The sequence below is a fragment of the Balearica regulorum genome, chromosome 1 (assembly GCF_011004875.1).
Source record: "Balearica regulorum gibbericeps isolate bBalReg1 chromosome 1, bBalReg1.pri, whole genome shotgun sequence".
Lineage (NCBI taxonomy): Eukaryota > Metazoa > Chordata > Aves > Gruiformes > Gruidae > Balearica > Balearica regulorum.
In genome coordinates, this window is record NC_046184.1 from 217,908,655 (window position 1) to 217,930,670 (window position 22,016).

At 69.2% G+C, this 22,016-nt stretch overlaps 1 protein-coding gene across 8 annotated transcripts in view; it reads right to left on the reverse strand.

The window, feature by feature from the left end:
* ARAP1 (ArfGAP with RhoGAP domain, ankyrin repeat and PH domain 1) overlaps positions 1-22,016 on the reverse strand; it is a 45,646-nt gene that overhangs the window by 15,048 nt on the left and 8,582 nt on the right. For 7 of the 8 annotated variants that reach the window (XR_012833467.1, XR_012833468.1, XM_075742690.1 and 4 more), the window contains 15 exons: positions 18,498-18,631; positions 16,703-16,773; positions 15,630-15,733; positions 14,634-14,798; positions 10,412-10,481; positions 10,034-10,154; positions 9,709-9,914; positions 9,159-9,265; positions 8,868-9,067; positions 8,656-8,741; positions 7,059-7,241; positions 5,555-5,729; positions 3,030-3,164; positions 2,622-2,757; positions 28-130 (listed from right to left, as the gene is read on the reverse strand). Coding sequence is in view for 6 of the 8 variants with exons in the window: in XM_075742690.1 (XP_075598805.1) it covers positions 28-130; positions 2,622-2,757; positions 3,030-3,164; positions 5,555-5,729; positions 7,059-7,241; positions 8,656-8,741; positions 8,868-9,067; positions 9,159-9,265; positions 9,709-9,914; positions 10,034-10,154; positions 10,412-10,481; positions 14,634-14,798; positions 15,630-15,733; positions 16,703-16,773; positions 18,498-18,631 (1,996 nt within the window). In the remaining 2 variants the exon portion in view is untranslated. Of the gene's footprint in view, positions 1-27; positions 131-2,621; positions 2,758-3,029; positions 3,165-5,554; positions 5,730-7,058; positions 7,242-8,655; positions 8,742-8,867; positions 9,068-9,158; positions 9,266-9,708; positions 9,915-10,033; positions 10,155-10,411; positions 10,482-14,633; positions 14,799-15,629; positions 15,734-16,702; positions 16,774-18,497; positions 18,632-18,852; positions 19,394-22,016 lie in introns of those variants that run through there. The other variant, XM_075742691.1, reaches the window with a different exon arrangement.

Consider the following 22,016-nt stretch of genomic DNA (forward strand, 5'->3'; position numbering starts at 1 on the left):
GGCTGCCCCCAGCCCACCGCATCCGACCTTGGCAATGGACTTGAGCCATTCCCGAGCGGAATCGGGGCTCTCCAGCCCAAAGAGATAGAGCCGCTCCGACTCGATGTAGACCTCGAACGTGCTCTCGATCCTGCGGGAGGGAGGGAAAGGGGAACCTGGACACCCGTGGGTGGTGGGACGGAGCTGGTTGGGTGCCGGGGGCACCCCGGGTAGGGACAACATCCCGCTGCACATCTGCCAGCAGCTCCGCCGAGGGCTGATCCGGTTTGGGATCCCCCCACCACGGCCCTGGACCCTCCAGCAAGGGGGCTGCAGAGGGGTTGCAGAGGGGTTGCAGAGGGGTTGCAGAGGGGCTGCAGAGGGGTTGCAGAGGGGTTGCAGAGGGGCTGCAGGGGGGCTGCAGGGGGGCTGCAGGGGGGCTGCAGAGGGGTTGCAGAGGGGCTGCAGGGGGGCTGCAGAGGGGCTGCAGGGGGGTTGCAGGGGGGTTGCAGAGGGGCTGCAGGGGGGTTGCAGGGGGGCTGCAGAGGGGCTGCAGGGGGGTTGCAGGGGGGCTGCAGAGGGGCTGCAGAGGCGTTGCAGAGGGGTTGCAGAGGGGTTGCAGAGGGGTTGCAGAGGGGCTGCAGAGGGGTTGCAGAGGGGCTGCAGAGGGGCTGCAGGGGGGTTGCAGAGGGGTTGCAGAGGGGCTGCAGAGGGGTTGCAGGGGGGTTGCAGGGGGGTTGCAGAGGGGTTGCAGAGGGGCTGCAGAGGGGTTGCAGGGGGGTTGCAGAGGGGTTGCAGGGGGGTTGCAGAGGGGTTGCAGAGGGGCTGCAGAGGGGCTGCAGGGGGGTTGCAGAGGGGCTGCAGAGGGGTTGCAGAGGGGCTGCAGGGGGGTTGCAGGGGGGTTGCAGGGGGGCTGCAGGGGGGTTGCAGGGGGGTTGCAGGGGGGCTGCAGAGGGGTTGCAGGGGGGTTGCAGAGGGGCTGCAGGGGGGTTGCAGGGGGGCTGCAGAGGGGCTGCAGAGGGGTTGCAGGGGGGTTGCAGGGGGGGCTGCAGAGGGGCTGCAGGGGGGTTGCAGGGGGGCTGCAGAGGGGCTGCAGAGGCGTTGCAGAGGGGTTGCAGAGGGGTTGCAGAGGGGTTGCAGAGGGGCTGCAGAGGGGTTGCAGAGGGGCTGCAGAGGGGCTGCAGGGGGGTTGCAGAGGGGTTGCAGAGGGGCTGCAGAGGGGTTGCAGGGGGGTTGCAGGGGGGTTGCAGAGGGGTTGCAGAGGGGCTGCAGAGGGGTTGCAGGGGGGTTGCAGAGGGGTTGCAGAGGGGCTGCAGAGGGGCTGCAGGGGGGTTGCAGAGGGGCTGCAGAGGGGTTGCAGAGGGGCTGCAGGGGGGTTGCAGGGGGGTTGCAGGGGGGCTGCAGAGGGGTTGCAGGGGGGTTGCAGGGGGGTTGCAGGGGGGCTGCAGGGGGGTTGCAGAGGGGCTGCAGAGGGGCTGCAGAGGGGTTGCAGGGGGGTTGCAGGGGGTTGCAGGGGGGTTGCAGAGGGGCTGCAGGGGGGCTGCAGGGGGGTTGCAGAGGGGCTGCAGAGGGGCTGCAGGGGGGTTGCAGAGGGGTTGCAGAGGGGCTGCAGAGGGGCTGCAGGGGGGTTGCAGAGGGGCTGCAGAGGGGTTGCAGGGGGGTTGCAGGGGGGTTGCAGGGGGGCTGCAGAGGGGCTGCAGAGGGGTTGCAGAGGGGCTGCAGAGGGGTTGCAGAGGGGCTGCAGAGGGGCTGCAGGGGGGTTGCAGAGGGGCTGCAGAGGGGTTGCAGGGGGGTTGCAGGGGGGTTGCAGGGGGGCTGCAGGGGGGTTGCAGGGGGCTGCAGAGGGGTTGCAGAGGGGTTGCAGAGGGGCTGCAGAGGGGTTGCAGAGGGGCTGCAGAGGGGCTGCAGGGGGGTTGCAGAGGGGCTGCAGAGGGGTTGCAGGGGGGTTGCAGGGGGGCTGCAGAGGGGCTGCAGAGGGGCTGCAGAGGGGCTGCAGAGGGGCTGCAGAGGGGCTGCAGAGGGGCTGCAGGGGGGTTGCAGAGGGGCTGCAGAGGGGCTGCAGAGGGGCTGCAGAGGGGCTGCAGAGGGGCTGCAGGGGGGTTGCAGAGGGGCTGCAGAGGGGCTGCAGAGGGGCTGCAGGGGGGTTGCAGGGGGGCTGCAGAGGGGCTGCAGAGGGGCTGCAGAGGGGCTGCAGGGGGGTTGCAGAGGGGCTGCAGGGGGGTTGCAGAGGGGCTGCAGAGGGGTTGCAGGGGGGTTGCAGGGGGGCTGCAGAGGGGTTGCAGGGGGGCTGCAGGGGGGTTGCAGGGGGGCTGCAGAGGGGTTGCAGAGGGGTTGCAGGGGGGTTGCAGGGGGGCTGCAGAGGGGTTGCAGGGGGGCTGCAGGGGGGTTGCAGAGGGGCTGCAGAGGGGTTGCAGAGGGGTTGCAGGGGGGCTGCAGGGGGGCTGCAGAGGGTTTACACAGGTTCCTTGCAAAAACAGATGGGTCAGGCTTGCTGCAAGTGCGAGAAGGGCCAGCGGCGGGGTTGGGGACAGCAGCCCCCCCCGTGCCAGCACCCGTGAGTGATACAGCGGCCATGCCCAGCCCTGTGGGAGCAGAGGGGATGTCGGGGTGCTATAGGGCTGCACGTGGGGGTACGGCCTTACCCGTGGGTGTGGGGCGGGTTGTTCACCAGGCACACAATCTCCTCCACCTTGATCTCGCCGTTGGGCACGGCATTGCGGTCATTCTCGTAGTAGCTGAGGACACCGTCCTGCAGCGTGCACCACCGCCGGCTGAACTCTGCGCGGCACAGGATGGTGCTGGGCACCCCCACACACTCCAGCCAGCCCGAGGTCACCCACCAGCCCAGCCTGGGTGGCCCTGCAGCACCCACTGGGTGCCCACCCGCTGTAATCCCCCCTCGAGCCAGGCTGGCCAGGTGACGCTGCACCTCCCTGGGGCTTTTTCAATGCCCTGGGGCACAGAAGATGGTGCAATCCCCCCGCTGGGATGGCTCGGAGCCCCCCAGCCCCCTGTACCCCTACTTCCCCGCCCCACAGGCCCCCACGTACCTTCCTGGCCCTTCCTCTCGCCCACGGGCTTGGCCATGGAGGGGGTCTTGTAGAGGAAGCCGTTGTGGGTGACGGAGGGCAGGGGCACCGAGTAGGGCTTCTCCTCGCTGCACCCCGCCTCCAGGCGCGGCGGCTCTGCAAACGGGGCGACAACCTGTCACGGGGGGCTGCACCCCCCCCGCAGAACTCCCCCCGCCCCAAACCGCAGCTGGTGAGGACTGAGCTGCCCAGCAGCTAAGGGACGCAGTGGGGTGCAGCGGGACCCTGCTGAGCCAGGGACAGGGTGACAGCGGCCCGTGTCATCCCCCGGGTGCTCTGCCGTTGTGACATGCAGGGGGCAGCTGGACGGGGGCTGCAGCGATGACACCAGCCACATCCCCCCCCCACCATCCCCCGAGGCAGCTGGCTGTGTGTTGTCCCCCCCAGCACAAGAAGCAGGACCCCAAAAGCATCCCCCAGGCTGCAGGGCGAGCCCCTCCATGGCACGGCTGGGCTGCAAGGAGCAGCACCCGGCCCCAAACCTGGGGTGCCTGGGGATCAGCGGGGTCAGGCTTTTCTGCTGGGATGGCACCCCGCATCCCACATCCCACATCCCACATCCCACATCCCACATCCTTCATCCCACATCCCTCATCTCTCATCCTGCATCCCGCATCCCTCATCCCGCATCCCGCATCCCACATCCCACATCCCTCATCCCACATCCCTCATCCCACATCCCACATCCCTCATCCCGCATCCCACATCCCACATCCCTCATCCCACATCCCCCATCCCGCATCCCACATCCCACATCCCTCATCCCGCATCCCTCATCCCACATCCCTCATCCCACATCCCACATCCCTCATCCCGCATCCCACATCCCACATCCCTCATCCCCCATCCCGCATCCCACATCCCTCATCCCGCATCCCTCATCCCGCATCCCTCATCCCACATCCCACATCCCACATCCCTCATCCCTCATCCCACATCCCTCATCCCTCATCCCTCATCCCACATCCCACATCCCTCATCCCCCATCCCGCATCCCTCATCCCACATCCCTCATCCCTCATCCCTCATCCCACATCCCCCATCCCGCATCCCACATCCCACATCCCTCATCCCTCATCCCTCATCCCACATCCCCCATCCCTCATCCCGCATCCCTCATCCCTCATCCCTCATCCCACATCCCACATCCCACATCCCTCATCCCTCATCCCACATCCCGCATCCCTCATCCCGCATCCCGCATCCCACATCCCCCATCCCACATCCCGCATCCCGCATCCCTCATCCCGCATCCCGCATCCCCCATCCCTCATCCCACATCCCACATCCCTCATCCCTCATCCCGCACCCCGCAGCGGCCCTGCAGACCAGCCCCGGGCAGAGCTGTGACGGGAGGGGGATGTCACGGGAAGGTGGGGACAGGAGTCCCCCACGGGCGAGGTCTCTCCCGGGCTGCCCCCGGTCCCCGCCGCTTGGAGAAGGGCAGAGCATCGCAGTCCTGCGGCTGAAGTAACGGCCCAGGGCTCTGCCTCGGTTTCCCCACCCTGCCCTCCGGCAAGAAGCATCCCCCCATTTCCTCCGGGGACCAGGCAGAGACGGGGTGCAGGGACACCCCTAAAGCACCCCCAGGTCAGACCGCAGGGCTGCCCGGAGCTCTGGGGACGGAGAAACCCCGGGGGACGCAGAGCCCCGCTCCACCGGCCCAGCCCTGCTCCGCGCACGGCACTGGGCTCGCCGACCCCAGCAATCCCGGGGCTCCGGAGATGCCCCCCAGAGCCGGACCCGGTGGGATGAGCTCAGGGATTTGGTTTTCTCCGGCTCACCGGGGCGGCCAGGACGCCTCGCCGCTCTCCCAGCCCCCTTTTGTGCCGACATGTCTGGAACACCGGGCCCAGCCCCAAACCTGGGCAAACTCCAGCTTCCGCGGGACGGACTTGGCGGCCGAGGCGGTGAGGGAGGTGCCGGCTACGGCAGGCTGCGGCCAGCCCCGGCACACCTCCATCCCGCGGCTTTCCAGGGCCGGAGGTTCACCCCGCGTTAGGGACCCGAGGGACCCGTCAGCCCACCCGGAGCGAGGGCACGGCCGGGTGGGCACGTTGAGCAGCGCGGGAGGGAGTTTTTAGGGGGGATGCGCTACGAAACGGTCGGACCCCCCTGGCTCTGGCGGGGATACTCGAGCGGGGGCTGCCTGTCCGGCCGGGGGTCGTGCCCCGAGGCTGCTGACCCCCCCCTCGCTCCCCGGGGGTGCCGGGAAGGAGCCAGCCCTGACCCGAGGGTGTGGGGGGCTCCCCAAAGCCCCTCTCCCCTCTGCCGGGGTGCACAGAGCCCAGCAGCGCCAAGCAGCCGGAGACCCCCACGCCGGGCAGGGTACGGAGCCGGGACGCGCTCAGAACCTCCCCGCGTCCCCCGGGACACCCCGGCAGCTCTCTGCCCCGGCTCCCGGAACGCCGGCGGTGGGTTTGAGCCCACGGGGGCTGCAGGGTGGGGGGGTACATGTGTGTGTGTGGGGGGGGGTCATCCCGTACCTGAGGTTTTGTTGTGGAGCAGGAATTCCATCTGCAGCCTCTGCCCGCTCTTCTCGGCCAGCGCCAGGGGCGTCGGGCACTGGGGGTCCCCGGTGGCACAGGTCACCGCCGCCCCGCAGAAGAGCAGGGCCTGCGTCTCCGCCAGGTCACTGGTGGTGACGGCCGCGCACAGAGCCTGCGACAGAGCCGGCAGGACGGCGGGTGAGGCCGAAGGTTCCCGAGGAGGAGGAAGAGACGCCTGGCAAGGAGCCACCCACCCCGGCGAAAGGAACCGGGTGGGAGCGCGGCGAGCGGCCGGACCCCCCTCGCCAACCTCCCGGCTGCCTGGGCAGGACAAAGGAGGCCGGGACGGGGAGGAAAAGTTTGGAGCGGGAGGCGAATCCCTCCCTCGAGGAGCCGGGGTGAAGTCATACGGCAGCGGGGCGGGACGGGCTAGCCGGAGCAGAAAAACAAACAAGCCCACATGCGAATTCCCGTGGCCGCCCGGGCCCCCGCGTGCCCCTGGCTCTCGTGCAAACGCGGCAGCGCCGACGGCAGCCGACGGAGCCACGGCCGACGGGGGAGATGAAGGGCCGGCGGCCCGAGCGCCGCGATGGCGTTCCCTGTGCCGGTCGTGGCCCGAAGGCCCCCGGTCCGGCACCCCGTCCGTGGGCAGGGATTGGGGGTGCTGGGCGGGTGCCTCCGTCCCCGGCGCTGCGGGGGGCTGCGGGGAGCGGGAGGGGCTTCAAGGTGCTGCACCGCCCAAGAACCAGCCCCCCCCCCAGCCCCACTCCAGCCATCTCCAGCCCTGGGGGGGGTCTGGCTGCGGGAAGGGGGATCCCCCCTGGGACTGGGCTGGGAACGACGCTGGTCGTGCCCCATCCCGGAGGGGTCACCTTGTCCCCACACCCGGCTGGTCCCTCCGGGAGACCCCCGGCTGCTGCGTGGGGTGCGCGGTGGGGATGTGGGGTGCGCGGTGGGGACGTGGGGTGCGCAGTGGAGACGTGGGGTGCACAGTGGGGACGTGGGGTGCGCGGTGGGGATGTGAGGTGCACAGTGGGGATGTGGGGTGCGCAGTGGGGACGTGGGGTGCGCGGTGGGGACGTGGGGTGCGCGGTGGGGACGTGGGGTGCGCAGTGGCGACGTGAGGTGCGCAGTGGGGACGTGGGGTGCGCGGTGGGGACGTGGGGTGCGCAGTGGGGACGTGGGGTGCACGGTGGGGACGTGAGGTGCACAGTGGGGACGTGGGGTGCGCGGTGGGGACGTGGGGTGCGCGGTGGGGACGTGGGGTGCGCGGTGGGGATGTGGAGTGCGCGGTGGGGACGTGGGGTGCGTGGTGGGGGCTGGGGAGTACAGGCAGGGACACAGGCAGGGATACAGGCAAGGAGGGAGGGTGGGAAACCCTATTGCACGAGGCTGGGCAGAGACCTCACTCCCCAAAACAGCCTCAGGACCCCAGCTCAGCACCACTTAGCACCCAGGTGGGACCCCTGAGACGGCACCCGGCCCTGGGGGGGGCACTGACCCTGTTCAGCTCCTCCTGGTTGCCGAAGAGCGGGTGGTAGCGCCGGTACTTGCCCTCCCGGTATTTGGCGATGAGGAAGCGCCTCCTGTCCCAGGTGCCGCTGGCGGGGCCGATGGCCTCGCTGGGGGGCACGTTGGCGGCCCAGAACTGGTTGGCCACGGCGTTGCCGATCTGGTGGAAGAGCTGCGGGGACAAGGAGGGGTGACGGTGCCGCTGCGGGATGGAGTGTGGCCAGGAACGCGGGGGGGGGGGGGGCTTTGTGGGGAGTATCCGGGGGTCTTTGCCGGGAATGGGGGGGGTGGGGGGGGGTGTTCACAGCCCAAAGCTGCCGTGTTAGAGCGGCGGGGTACGGGCAGAGCGGGGGGGGACCCACCAGGGGTGGGCAGGGTGCGGGAACACGCACCCAGTGCAGGCACGCAGAGCTGCTCCCTGCCCAGCCCCACGTCCCGGCAGCAGCGGCGGCTCAGCCCTGGCGTCTGGCAGCCCCCACAGCCGCCAACCCCCCCCTTCCCGCCCCGGAAAATCACATCTGGGAATCGGCACCCGGCTGCGGGCGAGGTGTCGGGGGGGGGGGTGGATGCTCAGCATCCATCCGGGCGGGTTTAAAGGGCTTTCTGTGGCCCCCCACCATCCCAAGCGATGCTCAGCCCGGCGTTAAGCAGCACAAGTTTCTCCCCATCTCAGGGACCCCCGCAGCGCCCCAGCAAGCCCATGGGGGGCTCTGCCAGCACCCCCGAGCTCTCTGGGGTGGCAGGGGTGCAGCGGGGCCGGGGGTTGGGGAGGGCTGGGGTGGGGGGGGGGGGGCAGGGATGCTGGCGGTGGGTCCCCACCAGCCCGGCGGGGTTCAGGGCAGCTTTCCCGGAGAGGGGAGGGGAAGGGGAGCAGCCGCAGGCAGCAGCTGGAAGCGTTTGGGGGCTCGGGGATCAGGCGATGCCGGAGGCGGGGGCTACGCGGGTGGGACGCCAGGCAGGAATGCAGGATCCGAGCGGGACGGCTGGGAAGAGCGGGGCCAGCCGGGGTCTGCCGGCTGGGGATGGCGGCCAGGTTGGGTCTGGTAACAAATCCCCGCTCCCCCCCGCCCGCCCCCGCGCTGGCTGCACCAACGCATTCCTCCGCGCCGGCGGCCGCACCGCTTCGGGGGGCTGCTCCGCCGCTTGGCCACGTGCCCCGGCCCCACGCCAGCCCCACGGCTCCGCAGCCGTCTCCCCACGCCAGCCCCACGGCTCCGCAGCCGTCTCCCCACGCCAGCCCCACAGCTCCGCAGCCGTCTCCCCACGCCAGCCCCACGGCTCCACAGCCGTCTCCCCACAGACACACAGACACCGTCAGTCTGTGGTGCAGCCACACAAGCGCCGTTCGTCCTCGCCGGCGTGCCCGGGTAGGTGCCGGCTGCCCACAGGCCATGGGGACGGGGATGGGGGGCTGCTGGGGGTCCCGTCCCCAACCAAGCCACACCGCAGTATCACCCCAAGGGGCTCGGACCAGGCTGGAAAACCTTCCCTGTGCTCCTCCTGTCCCTGGCCCGTAGCCATGGGGAGGGGACGGGGTGTCTTCCCCCCCAAAGAAAAGTGCTTTTGAGGTCGCTCGGAGCCAATACCTCGATCAGCTCCTCCGTCCACACCTTCCTGTCCATCTTCAGGCTCCGGACTTTGGTGATGCTGGGGCCCAAGCCCCGGTGCTCCCCTGACGGCGAGATGAGCCATTAGGGACCTGGTTTGGGTCCCCGGGGTGCCCCGTGCCTCGCACCCTTGTCCCCACCCACGGCGGGGGGCCGCACGGCTCCTTCTGCCCCCCCCGGGCCGCGGGTACCTGCGCATCTCTTGCAGATGACGACGCAGAGGTTGATGGAGGCCCAGTCGGGCTTGGGCGAGCCGCAGTCGGCGCAGAAGCGGTTGGATTCCACCGCCCAGATCCTCTCGGCCACCTCCGAGTTGGAGAGAGCCTCGGCGATGGACTGCTGCATGGCTTCCACCCACTCCTCCTTCTCCTGGTCCGAGTCGGCGGAGAAGCTGCCGGCGAGGACAGGGGTGAGGGACGGCACGGCCGCGGGGTTGGGGGGGAGGCAGCACGGCCGGCATCCCTTCCCCTCCCGCGGTTCACCTGAAGATCCTGTATGGCGTCGTGAGGTCGAAACCCCGGCGGTCCACCTCCTTGACGTTCCCCACGTTCATCTCGATGTAGGTGATGCCGATCCCCAGCCGATAGTCCTGGTGGGCGAGGGCGGGCGGAGGGGTGAGGGAGGGCAGGGACCCATGATGCTGCCTGCGGGAGCTGATGCCGGAGCTGCCCGCGCTGCTGCCCGCACACCACACCAGCGCCGGCGGCTGGAGGCGGGGGGTGCCCGTGCCCCTTCCCTGCCTGGCTTCCAGCCCCGGGGGTGCACGGGGTGCCGCGGGCTCTGGGGAAGCTGCAGTGGGTGCAATGATCCCGGGGGAGCCCCGAGGCTCGGAGCCAGCGGGGAGGGGGGGCTGCAGCCCGGGGGTCAACAGTCTGCGGGGGCTGAGCCATCCCAGTTTGGGGGTGGCAGCCCCGGGGTGCCCCAGCGCACTGCCGCTCCGCTCAGGCTGCGGAAGCGAAGGGAAGGGGGTCCCCCTCGAAACAGCATCGGGGTCCCCCATGGCACCCCGGCCCCCCCCCCCCAGCCACCCACCTCTGCGTTCTTGTAGAGGAAAACTTTGTCCCCGGCCACCGCCACAAAGAGCTTGTGCTTAAAGCCCCGCAGCTCCAGGAAGCCGCTCTTGTCGGCCAGGTCGGTGGCACCGTTGGTGGTCAGGAACATCGATGTCCTCTCCGGAGGTTTGCTCTTCCGCTCCTCCGCGATCTGCTGCAGGGTCCGCATCCACTCGTTACGGTCTGCTGCGGGGCCGGAGGGGACATGGGTCAGGATCAGCCAGGAGCCCCCCGGGGCTCATCCCTTGGGCCAGGGGAGGGGGAGCAGCCGGGGCCCCCCAGGAGCAGGGACCCCCGTTCCTCACCATCGCTCTCGGCCCGAAACACGAAATTGCGGTTGTTGGTGATGACCTCGAATTTCTGGTCCCCGACGCTGGCGATGCGGGAGATGGAGGAGACGGGGATGAACCGCTTGGAGTAGGCGTCCTGGGGGGCAGGGCGGGGCGGGGAGGGAGAGACACAGCGCTCAGCACCGTGGGCTTGGGCAGGCAGGATGGGTACCGCCCCGCGCTCGCGATGCTGAGAGCATCCGTGTCCGGCAGGCTCCGAGCACCCCACATCCCACCCCGGGGCTGGCATCCCCCCTTGGCACGGCCGCGACACCCGGAGAGCCGTGGCCCCGCGGGGCCAGCTCCTGCGCCACCTTCTCACCCCGAGCCCCCGCTCCCTTCCTCCCCGCTCACCTTCTCGCTGTCAAAATAGCGGAGGTAGTCGGCGTCGAGCTTCACCCAGCGCTTCTGGTAGATGTAGGACCTGGGAAGGGACCGGAGGGACCCACGGGAGGAGATGGGGTGACCCAGCTGCACACAGCCCCCGTGCAAGGCAGGCAGCCGGGAGGCAGCGGGTGCTGCAGCCCACCCGAGCCCGGTGCTGCTTCCCAGGGTGCCGGGGTGCAGGAAGGGTGGCATGAGCCCCCCAGGGCTGCAGCAGCCCCCTCCCCGCTCGCTGCTCGCCAGCCCAAGCCCCACGGCACGGGCTGTGCCGTGCCAGGCAGTCCCAGCAGCTCCGGGCTGCGCCGTGCGCCCTTGAACTTGGGGTGACTCCGCTTGTGCGTTCACGCCCCAGTTGCCAAAAGCCTGGAGCCACCTCGCCATCGATCCTGCGCCGTGTCCCCAGCCCTCGTGTCCCCAGCCCTCGCCTCGCCCCTGGGGACAGCGATGGGGACGTGACGCTTTCCTCCGGGCACCAATTAAAGCACGGAGCCGGGAACAAGGGCTGCCCCTATAAGCCCCCCCCAACAAAAAATCTCTATTTGCAGTTAGTGCTCAGGACCTACAAGCCGGGCAGGGTTCAATCCAGGGGACACATTCCGGGGGGGAGCGGTGGCACCGGGGGCTCTCGCACAGCGGAGGGAGAAGCCGGGCGTCTCTGGTGGGACGGGGGTGCAGGGGGAGAGGGAGGACGCCGGGGATGGAGCGGAGACCCCCGTGCCCTCCCCAGCCCGGAGCAAGGCATTACACCCCGCAGCCCATCCACCCCGGCGTCAGGGCTGCAGGAGAAGCCAAGTCCCTTCCCACCGCCGGCCCCCGCACGGCTCCGGCAAGCCGTGCAATGCAGCCCCCCCCCAGCGCCGCACCCCCAGGGCCCCCCCCGGCCCTGCCACCCCCCAGCCCCAGCGGCTGTTGCTTAAGGGCTTCTTCGCTCAGGGAGGCTTTCGCCATCGCCATCGCCATCGCCATCGCCGCACGTGACCCCGCGCTCGGCCTTTACGGAACCGCCAGCAGCCGCCCGGGGAAAAAGCGCTTGGCTCGGCGGCAGGAGCGCAACCCACGGGGCGCAGAGACCCCCAACCCTGCTCTGACCCCCCCAACCACCTTGAGCTGCCGAGGGGCTGGGGTTCCCGGTTCCCTTTGCTGCCTTCCCCACGCTCCGGCCCCCCCCGCCCCCCGCAGCCGCCCGAGCAGCTTCCCTGGGACCTTCAGCCGCTCTCACTTCCCCAGCAGCCCCGCTGCTCCGCTGCAAGCAGCCCGAGCTTCCTCCTCCTCGGCAGCACGGCAGTCTCGGGGCTTCCTCGTAGCCCAGATTAAACGTCCCCAAAATATCCTTCACATCTCCAGCTTGATTTTTGCCTCCCCGCTGCTGGGGCAGCTCCCTGAGCTGGTTCCCTGCGGGGATGGGGGCAAGTGTGCTGGCTGTGCTCGCTGGGCTTACTGGGCTCACTGGGCACGCTGGGCTCGCTCACCCTTGTGCACACGGACACACGCCCTAACAGCCCCCACAGTTTTACTTCTGCAACCGGGCGCTCTGCAACCCGGTGCTCTGCATCAGCGCTAACGCCGCTGATGTGCTCCTGGGGCTACCTGGGCTCACTGCGCACACTGGGCTCACTGCACACATTGGGCTCACTGCACACATTGGGCTCACTGCGCACGCTGGGCTCACTGCGCACGCTGGGCTCACTGCACACATTGGGCTCACTGCACACACTGGGCTCACTGCGCACGCTGGGCTCACTGCACACGCTGGGCTCACTGCACACATTGGGCTCACTGCACACACTGGGCTCACTGTGCACTCTGGACTACCTGCACATGCTGGGCTCACTGCACACACTGGGCTCACTGCACACATTGGGCTCACTGCACACACTGGGCTCACTGCACACATTGGGCTCACTGCGCACACTGGGCTCACTGTGCACTCTGGACTACCTGCACATGCTGGGCTCACTGCACACACTGGGCTCACTGCACATGCTGGGCTCACTGCACACACTGGGCTCACTGAACACACTGGGCTCACTGCACACACTGGGCTCACTGCACACATTGGGCTCACTGCACACACTGGGCTCACTGCGCACGCTGGGCTCACTGCGCACACTGGGCTCACTGGGCACGCTGGGCTACCTGCACATGCTGGGCTCACTGCACACATTGGGCTCACTGCACACACTGGGCTCACTGTGCACGCTGGGCTCACTGCGCACGCTGGGCTCACTGCGCACACTGGGCTCACTGCGCACACTGGGCTCACTGCGCACATGCTGGGCTCACTGCACATGCTGGGCTCACTGCACACGCTGGGCTCACTGGGCACACTGGGCTCACTGCACACACTGGGCTCACTGCACACATTGGGCTCACTGCGCACGCTGGGCTCACTGCGCACACTGGGCTCACTGGGCACGCTGGGCTACCTGCACATGCTGGGCTCACTGCACACATTGGGCTCACTGCACACACTGGGCTCACTGTGCACGCTGGGCTCACTGCGCACGCTGGGCTCACTGCGCACACTGGGCTCACTGCACATGCTGGGCTCACTGCACACGCTGGGCTCACTGGGCACACTGGGCTCACTGCACACACTGGGCTCACTGCGCACGCTGGGCTCACTGAACACACTGGGCTCACTGCACACGCTGGGCTCACTGCACACACTGGGCTCACTGCGCACGCTGGGCTCACTGTGCACGCTGGGCTCACTGGGCACACTGGGCTCACTGGGCACGCTGGGCTCACTGGGCACGCTGGGCTCACTGCGCACGCTGGGCTACCTGTGTACTCTGGGCTCGCTCACCCTTGTGCACACGGACACACACCCAGCAGCCCCCACAGTTTTACTTCTGCAACCGGGCGCTCTGCAACCCGGTGCTCTGCATCGGCACTAACGCCGCTGATGTGCTCGCAGGACTCGCTGTGCTCCCCGTGCTGACTGTCCTCCCTGGGCTGGCTGTGCTCACGGGGCTCCCTGGGCTCGCTCGCCCTCGAGCACACGGACGCACACCCCCAGCAGCCCCCCCATAATTTTACTTCTGCAGCCGGACACTGCAACCGGGTGCTCTGCATCAGCGGTAGCATCACCAACGTGCTCCCTTGTGCTCCCTGTGCTGACTGTGCACACCAGGCTCACTGTGCACACGGGGCTCACTGTGCACGCGGGGCTCCCTGTGCACACCAGGCTCACTGTGCTCACTGTGCTCACTGTGCACACCGGGCTCACTGTGCTCCCTGTGCTCACTGTGCTCCCTGTGCTCACTGTGCACACCGGGCTCACTGTGCACGCGTGGCTCACTGTGCACGCGGGGCTCCCTGTGCACACCAGGCTCACTGTGCACACTGGGCTCACTGTGCACACCGGGCTCACTGTGCACGCGGGGCTCGCTGTGCTCCCTGTGCTCACTGTGCACACCGGGCTCACTGTGCTCCCTGTGCTCACTGTGCTCCCTGTGCTCACTGTGCACACCAGGCTCACTGTGCTCCCTGTGCATGCGGGGCTCCCTGTGCTCCCTGTGCACGCGCGGCTCACTGTGCACACCAGGCTCGCTGTGCACGCGGGGCTCGCTGTGCTCCCTGTGCTCCCTGTGCACGCTGGGCTCGCTCGCCCTCGAGCACACGGCCACGCACCCAGCAGCCCCCCATAGTTTTACTTCTGCGACCGGGCGCTCCGCGACGCAGCAGCTCCGCATCGTGAGCCGCCGGGGCTGCAAAACGCTGGGGTTGGGGCCGGCGCTGCCAGCGACATCTCCCCGATCGGCAAACGCAGCGAAGAGCCTCCGGCGCAGGAGCCCCGACACCCCGCTTCTCCCCTGCCAGCCGCTTTTCGGGGCTCGCTGCTCTTTCAGGGCTTCCCCAGGCAGAGGCAGCTCGTTTCCCAGCGCACGGGGCCGAGGGAAGTTCGAGCTGCAGCCTTCCCTCCTCCTCCTCCTCAACCGGCTCAGTGCCCCCGACAGCGGCACCCGCTCTGAGAAGGGCTCTTTCACCAAACCCAGCTATTTTTAACCTAAACCGGGGGTTAGGAGGGAGTGGCGGGGACCCCTTGGGACGGCCTTTCACCGAAGCGAAATGCCGTCCCCGCGAGCAGGAATGACAGGCGGCAAAGCGGGGGAGCATCTCCCCTCCGGGGCACGCGGTGAGACCCCCACCGGTGGGGGGTCCGCGGCCCCCCCGGCACGTCACTCACCCCTGCGGCGGGTTCTTGTCCAGCCACCCTGCTTTGATGGTGGGCGAGAGCGGGGCGGCGGCGGCACCCTCCATGCCGGTGCCGAGCGTGCCGGGGCTGCCGTCGGAGACTGCGGGCGCAGGCGGACGCGGGCCGGGGTCGTTGTCGCTCCAGCCGCTGCCACCGCTGGGGACGAGGAGCCGAGGGAGGGGGTTAAGAGCCGGCGGTTCTCGGGGGGGGCTGGCGGCAGGGCAGGCATGGCCCCCCCCCCAACTTTGGCCTCCCCTTGCCCTTCCCCGAGGCGCAGGCATTGCCAGCGCCGGCCGTGTGCCGGCACGGACCCCGGCAGCAGTCCCTTTGGGGGGGTCCCGGCGCGTCCCCCGGCTCCGGGGACAGCAGAGACCCGGGTCCCAGCGCTGGGACGGGGGACGGGGGCACCCCCAGCGCCACAGCCCCAAAGCCAGAGGCACACAGAGCTGCTCTCTGCTCGTGCGTGCACACGCGCGCTCCCCCCGCCACGAGTACTGACTGTGCGTGTGCGCTCACACGCATCCCGTGCAGCCACGAGAAGCCCTGACCTGTGCACGCACAGCCACCCCCAGGCACAACTGCTCTCTGCCTGTGCTTACACGCACACGTACCCCCTCGTGCACAAGCATCCCCTGGCACACACACACGTACCCCTTGCCTACACATGCACTCACGCACACACATGCATGTAAAGTATCACCAGCCGTGCGTGCACACACACACGCATGCGCGCAAGCACCCCACTCAGGCACTTGCATCCCATCCCTGCACACGTGCACACGCACCCTTGCACGAGCATCCCCGACGCACACAAATAACCCCTGCCCGCGTGCAGTCGTACAGATTCCCCGCCTGCGCGTGCGCACGCGTGCTTCCACAGAAGCGTTCCTGCCCACGTGCACGCACGCACACACGTGTCCCCTGCCTGTGCACACACACGCACACGCACACGGGGGGGGGAGATGTGGGGGGCAGACGAGCTCCTACTTGGCGGGGGGAGCATCGTAGTAGTCCTCGATGAGCTCGTCCTCGCTGAAGAGGCTGTTGACACGCTGGGACCGCGGCCGCCCCGTCACGGGCTCGGCATCCTCCTGCGGGGACGGACACGGGCAGCCCACGGCGGGGTCCCCCCGCTGACCCCCCCCCTGCCACTCCCTGCCTGCACCACGAGGGATGGATGGGCCGGGGGACAGACGGAGAAAACGGGGTCCAAGGTGCAAAATCACCGCCCGCATCCCCCGCGTCTGCAGATGCCCACGGTGCCGGGGAAGGGGCACGCTCCCGCTCGCAGCCGGGCAAAAGCGCAGCCGTAGGGAGGAGCTGAGCGCCGGGCTGGTTATTTATAGCAGCCCAAAACGGCTGTGCTTGCCGAGAAATCCCGCATTTCCCCTTCGCTGGCCGGGGCCGGACACGCACACGCGGCTGGGAGCCCTCGTGGGGTGACCGTGGGCTGCAGGCGGGGGGTGAAGGGTGGCCAGGCGGGACGGGGCGGGGGGCACCCTCTGCCAGAAAGCTGCCGGGGCTGATCATCCGCAAGCCCTCGCCCCAGGCCGCAGCCCCCGGGGCAGGGCTCAGAGGTGGCCCAGGCGCCGTCTCTCCCCATCAGCCTGCTCCCAGGCGAAGGAGCGTGGGGGGGCTCCAGGCATCAGGGGGCCCTGGGGCTGCCGCGGCCCCTCCGATCCACCCAGACCCACCCAAATTCAGCCTCGGGAGCGCCGGGCGGATGGAACACCCACCCCCCCGCCCCGATCCAGGCATTAAATTCCGCCTGCGATGCTGCAGATGTCCACCAGCACGCACTCTGTGCACGCAAGTTTGCAGAGGGGCCGCACATCGATGCTGCTCCCCCCCCCCCGCCGGGGAGCCCAGGGCTGCCCGTGGGCTGGTTCCAGCCCCGTGGGAGAACCGGTGGGTGCCGGGCGAGGCAGAGCCCCCTCCCCAGCTGCTGCGGACGTGCTCCTCCAACCCTACCCACTGTGTGTCCAAAGCAGCCCAACGCCAGTGCCCCCTCCCTTGGGGACGGTCACCCGCCCACCGCCAAGCCCCGCGGTGGGACCAACCTTGTCGGCCATCTCCCCCGCGGCTCCGGCTAATTCCTCCTCCCAGGCAGGGTCCTCGTAGTCCGAGTCATCTGCAAAAGCGGAGGGAAGATGCTGGGAATGGGCTGAGGTGGAGCGAAGGGTCCCTTCGCCCCCTGTCCCCACGGGCACGGGGACGTGCCAGTGCCGGGGCCCGGCACGGTGGATCGCCGGCACTGTGGGTTTTCCCCTCGCTCTGCCCTTGGCAAACAACCGCTCTGGCAGCGCGACAATGGGGGGTTTATCGAGGAGTTTGGTGAAGAGCGGGGAAGGGCAAAGTCCTGCCGGTGGCAGCTCCTGGCACTGTCACCACGGTGCCACCGGCCCCGGCACCGCGGCTTCATCCAGGCTCTCGTGCCTCTGCCTGGGAGCTCCGGCTGCTGGGGGGTCCCGGGGGCTTTTCCTCCGGCTCCTTCCAGGGGGGGTTTACCTCCCTCCCCCTCCGTTCTTTATCGGCCGGTGGAGAGACGGGAGCAGCGAGCGGCTCTCCAGCCTGCGCACCCACGGCAAAGGAGATCCCGGAGAAGGACAGGAGCCAGGAGCCGGTTCGTCCCCACCCAGCACCCATGGCGGCAGAAATCCTGGCCGGCAAGCGCCCGTCCCGCAGGGCAGAGGTGGCCCCAGGCACCCTGTGCTCCCCCCCGCCGCGGACACCCTCTCCCAAAAGCAGTTCTCCCGCAATCCCAGAGTTCTCCCGCAATCCCAGAGTTCTCCCGCAATCCTAACCCAGGGGATGCTGTTACAGTCCGGAGGATGCTGTTTCGGCGCAGGGAGCCCCGGCGCTGGCAGCAGGACGAGGGTGCTCCCAGCTCCGTGGGGATGAGGGGGGCAGGTCGGTGCTGTGTGTGTGTGTGTGCCCCCCCCAGACTTTGCAGCACCCAGAGCTCGCTGGCTTTCGGGGCAGAGGACCAGTCGACCCGTCGGGGCACGGAGCAGGAGCAGCTTTGCTCCCCACACCCCCCACAGAAGGATAACCTTTCTAATCACGACTTCCTCTGGCTTTTGAAACACCACCCCCCCCAGCTCCCAGTTAAACCAGTGCCGCTTCCTGCATGGCTGCTGGCCAGGCTGGACCTTGGCCGGGCACCCAGCACCCCGCAGAGCCCTGCCCTTCCTCTTCCAGCCGGGTTAGAGCTGTTCAATAAAGCAGCAGGTAACGCCGAGCTCTTGCTGTCACCCAGCAGCCGTGGGACCCGAACCACCTCGGGCAGCCCCCGGCCGCGGCTGCTCCCCAGGGGATGCACGGGGTCCCCAGCTCAGCACCCCTCCCTGCAGCCGGCCGGGCCCCCCCCGGCCCCCCGGGGAGGGGGTTGGTGGGTGCAAAGAGCTGCCGGAGGCCGTGCAGGGGGTCGGGGGGCTGACGGCTGCGTCCCGCTCCCGCCGTGCTCCCCCAGCACCCTCCAGCCCCCGCCGGCCGCAGGTCGGGGACATCCGAAGGCGCACGTATTTAACAGCCCTGGTGGGTTTATTTTTTCCTCCGTGAATTGGCGCGGTTGCTTTCAGAGCCCAGGCAAACCTCTGCTTTCCCCCGAGAGCACCCAAACCCCCAGCACCCCCCTTGCACCCCCTGAAAATCCCCAGCCCGGAAGACAAAGAAGGGGATGGAGCGGGGAGGGACCCGGGCAGGACGGAGGGACCGACTGACGGGGGGGGAGGCACAGCACCCACGGGATGGGCGGTGGCGGACGGGCAGAGGGACCCAGGCAGACACCCCAAGGCAGGATTTGGGACCGGGGATGATTTGAGGGGCCCCAGCCCGAGCCCCCCTCATACTCACCGAACTCAGGCACGAAGGGGACGGTGGCCTTGGACGGCAGCTCCGGCGGCTTGGTGCGGGGAAGAGGTGCCGGTGGGGACGGGGGGACGGCGGGTGCTCTGTCGGGGACGGGGACCTCCTCTTTGGCAGGGATGCTGCGGGAGAGAGGAGCAAGCGCTGCCCTAGAGCAGCCCCAGCCCTGCCCTGCCTTCCAACCCCCCTCAGAGCGGGGGCCCGGAGTGCACAGGGACCCCCGGCACAGCCCGCTTTACACCCCCAAAGGGATCAAACACCCCAAACCCCGGCAGACCCCAAACCCACAGACCAATTCCTAACAGCCTCCCCCAGCAAAGGCTTCACCCTGCTCAGGTTATGCCCCTGCTTTTCCAGCATGAAAACATTTTCCGGCACCCCCCTCAGCTCCCCGTCGCTGCCGCTGCGGCTCAGGTTCCTTATCTGGCTCTCAAGGACACCAGAAGCCGCCGACAGCCTTGAATCCCACGTCCTGGATCAGGTTTTTTTGTGGGTTTGTTTTTTTTTTTCCCCTCCTCCAGTCTAAACAACGGCGGTGCCGCTTCCTTGGCTGGTTTGCAGGTGGCCGTGGGGTCCCCCGAAGGGGACGGGGACGGGGGGGTCCCGGGGATGCTCCTGGGTCAGTGAGCAGCACACCGTGTCCCCAGCCCCAAAACCTTGGCCAGGGGAGAGGAGGGACCCCGGGGACCCCCCCTCCTGCCTGCAGAGCCCCCGGGGAAGCCGGGCTGGCCGCTCTCGCCTCCTCTTCTCCGCTCGTTTCCTGCCTTCCCTACAACCGCAGGTAGACGGGTAAGAAATAGAAACCTCTGTGGTTACGGTATTTTTAAGGGCAGGAATTTAAAAGGATGGTTCTTCGGGGTCTAAAAAATATGAAGCACCTGAAGTGACCAGCCCTGAAGTCAGGGGGAGGGCAGAGGGGGCAGGCAGAGAGCAGGCAGGTCTGCCTGCACCCACCCCGAGCCCCTCGCAGCCCCAGGGGACCCCCCCCAACGCCGACGCTGCAGCCGCCATCCCAGCCCCAGCCGGTGCAGGACCCGTCTCGCTGAGCACCCAACCCCGGCACGGCTAACAACGGCATCGGCCCGTGCCCACGCTGGAGCGCGGCCAAGGCTGCCGCCAGCACCCGGTGGTCCCCGGGGATGGCCAGCCCCCGGCCCCCACGGGCTCCCGGCCCCACGGCCGACGCACGCGAGTTTTTCCCGAGCTCGGGGCGAGCTGCGGAGAGGAGCAGGGGGAGGAAGGCAGCGCTGGCTCTGCTCTGGGTCAGCCTGACCTCATTTCTCAGCAGCCATTTCCATGGGAACCGGCCACAACCATCCATACATTAGGGAGTGCAGGCAGGGGAGTGCGGGCAGGGCAGCGTGGGCAGCGAGCTGTCTGGCAGCCCAGGGGCTGCCGGGGTGGGGGGGCTGGTACCCAGCGGTGCAGAGGTGGGGGGGACAGGGATGGGGGGGTGACAGCGTGGGAGCCCCAGAGCCCCCGGCACGAGCTCGGCTGGGGTCTGCGCCCGCACGGCCACCCCGGATGGCGTCTGTCCCCGGGCTGGGGGGCAGCGAGCCAGCGGTACCCCGGCTGTCCCGCTCTCTGCGGGCACGGCGCGATGCTCGAGGACAACCTCATGTTGGGGACTTCTCAGAAGGGTTTGGGAGGAAACCGTTCCCCCTCCCGCCCCGGTCCTGCCTGGCACCCCCTGCCCCCCCCCCCCCCGCCGCAGAGTCTGGGCACAGATAACGCCCCAGTTCCCCAAAACACCCTTCTGATGCGCGGCTCTGCTCAGGGTCGTCCCCCGCTGCCAGAGTGTCCCCCCAGGCTCCGTGGGGCAGCGTGGGTGCCCCATCGCCCCCTGCACCCCCTGACTCCCCCCTCAGCCGTGCCCGGATGCCGCCGATCCCTCTCCGGGCAGGGTCAGGCCACGTCTGCCATTAGGTAAGTGCCAACCGGCGCCTTATCTGCTGTCCTCCCCCACCACCAGCAACGGCTCGGCTGGGCCCCCCCACCCAAGGCTGGGGGCAGCGGGGGGGCTGCTCTCCCACAGGCAACGCCACCCCAAAGCCAAACCTCTGCCGGGGCCACCGCCACCCCCCGCCCCCCGCCGAGCTCCCCAGGCTGTGCCCAGCCCTCGGCAAACACGGAGATGGAGCCTTCGCCATCACCTTCCTCACCTCCTCGGACACCACTCGCTGTCCTCCTGCACCCCCCTGGGGCTCAAGGTCCCCCCAGCTGCTCGCGGGGGGCTGCTCCCCTGCATGGGGCTCACAGCCCCGCTGCTGGCACGGGGCGGGGGGGGGGGCATCAAATCCGACCGCTTTTGGAAGCTGGCGAGAAGCACCGAGAAGCACCGGCGTCGACCACGGTGGCTGCCATCACCCCGTGGGAGGTGACATCGGGGCGCTGGAGCTGGACGTCCTGCACCCAGCAAGGCTGAGACGTCCCCGTCACCTCCCTGGCACAGGGGTGCCCGGGGTGGGGGGGACACGGTGGGTCCGGGATGGCCGGGGGGCACGGTGGGACCCCGGAGGTGAACGCAGCGCGGAGGAAACCACGACACGCCGCTCGCCCTCGGCAGCCTCGGCACCCGCCGTGGCCCCCGGCGGCCCAGACCCCCCCAGCCCGGCCCCGAGCCGCTCTTGCAAAATGCCAACCCCACGGGGCCGTTTCCCCTCGGGGGCGGGCAGGAGGGTGCCGGCACGGGGCCCCCGCGGAGCGGTCACGCTGGCGGCCGAGCCCCACACCGCAAGCAGACGGGAGGAAGCGCCGGGGACCACAGTGGCGCAGGCGGAAGCGAGGGGAGCCGGGTGGGTGGCGTCACCCCAAAAAATACCGGCCAGCACCGCTGCAAGAGCCTCCAACGGCACCGCCGGGTCCCTCGCCCTGCCCCGGGCTGCCTGCTGCCTGCGCAGGCAGGGATGCTCTGGCTCTTCCCTGCACCTCATCCTCGGAGATCCCTCCCCTGTGGGCACCCCCACCTCCGGGGGGTTTGTGGGGAGGGGCTCGTCCCCCAAAAACAGGCCTGCCAGGGCCGGACCCATGCAGCAGCATCGTTGCTTGCTGGTGGGGCAGCCGGGCCGGGGCAGAACTCAGCATCAGCCTGGACCAGCAAGGGGCAAGCATCACCCCGACGCGGGCAAGCATCACCCCGACACGGGCAAGCATCACCCCGACGCGGGCAAGCACCACCCTGACGTGGGCAAGCATCACCCCGCTGCTTCAGGTCCCTGGACAGCCCGGCAGCATCCTGCAACCCCAGAGACCCCCATGCTCGCCCACCGCAGGCAGCCCGGGCAGGTCCCCAAACACCGGGGCAGGGGAAGGTGTTTTGGGCCCGTCCGCACCCCCCATGTCTGCAGGGCTCCTTCGGTCCCAGCCCGTGGGCACCCCGGTGCACCTCACCAAGGCTGGGCACCCCGTTATCCCCGGGGGAGCCCCGGGAGCCGCGGCGCAGGCAGCTCCAGCAGCTCCCCGGCACGTGCCGCCTCGCACGCCCGGCTGGGACCGCGGCTCGCCGGC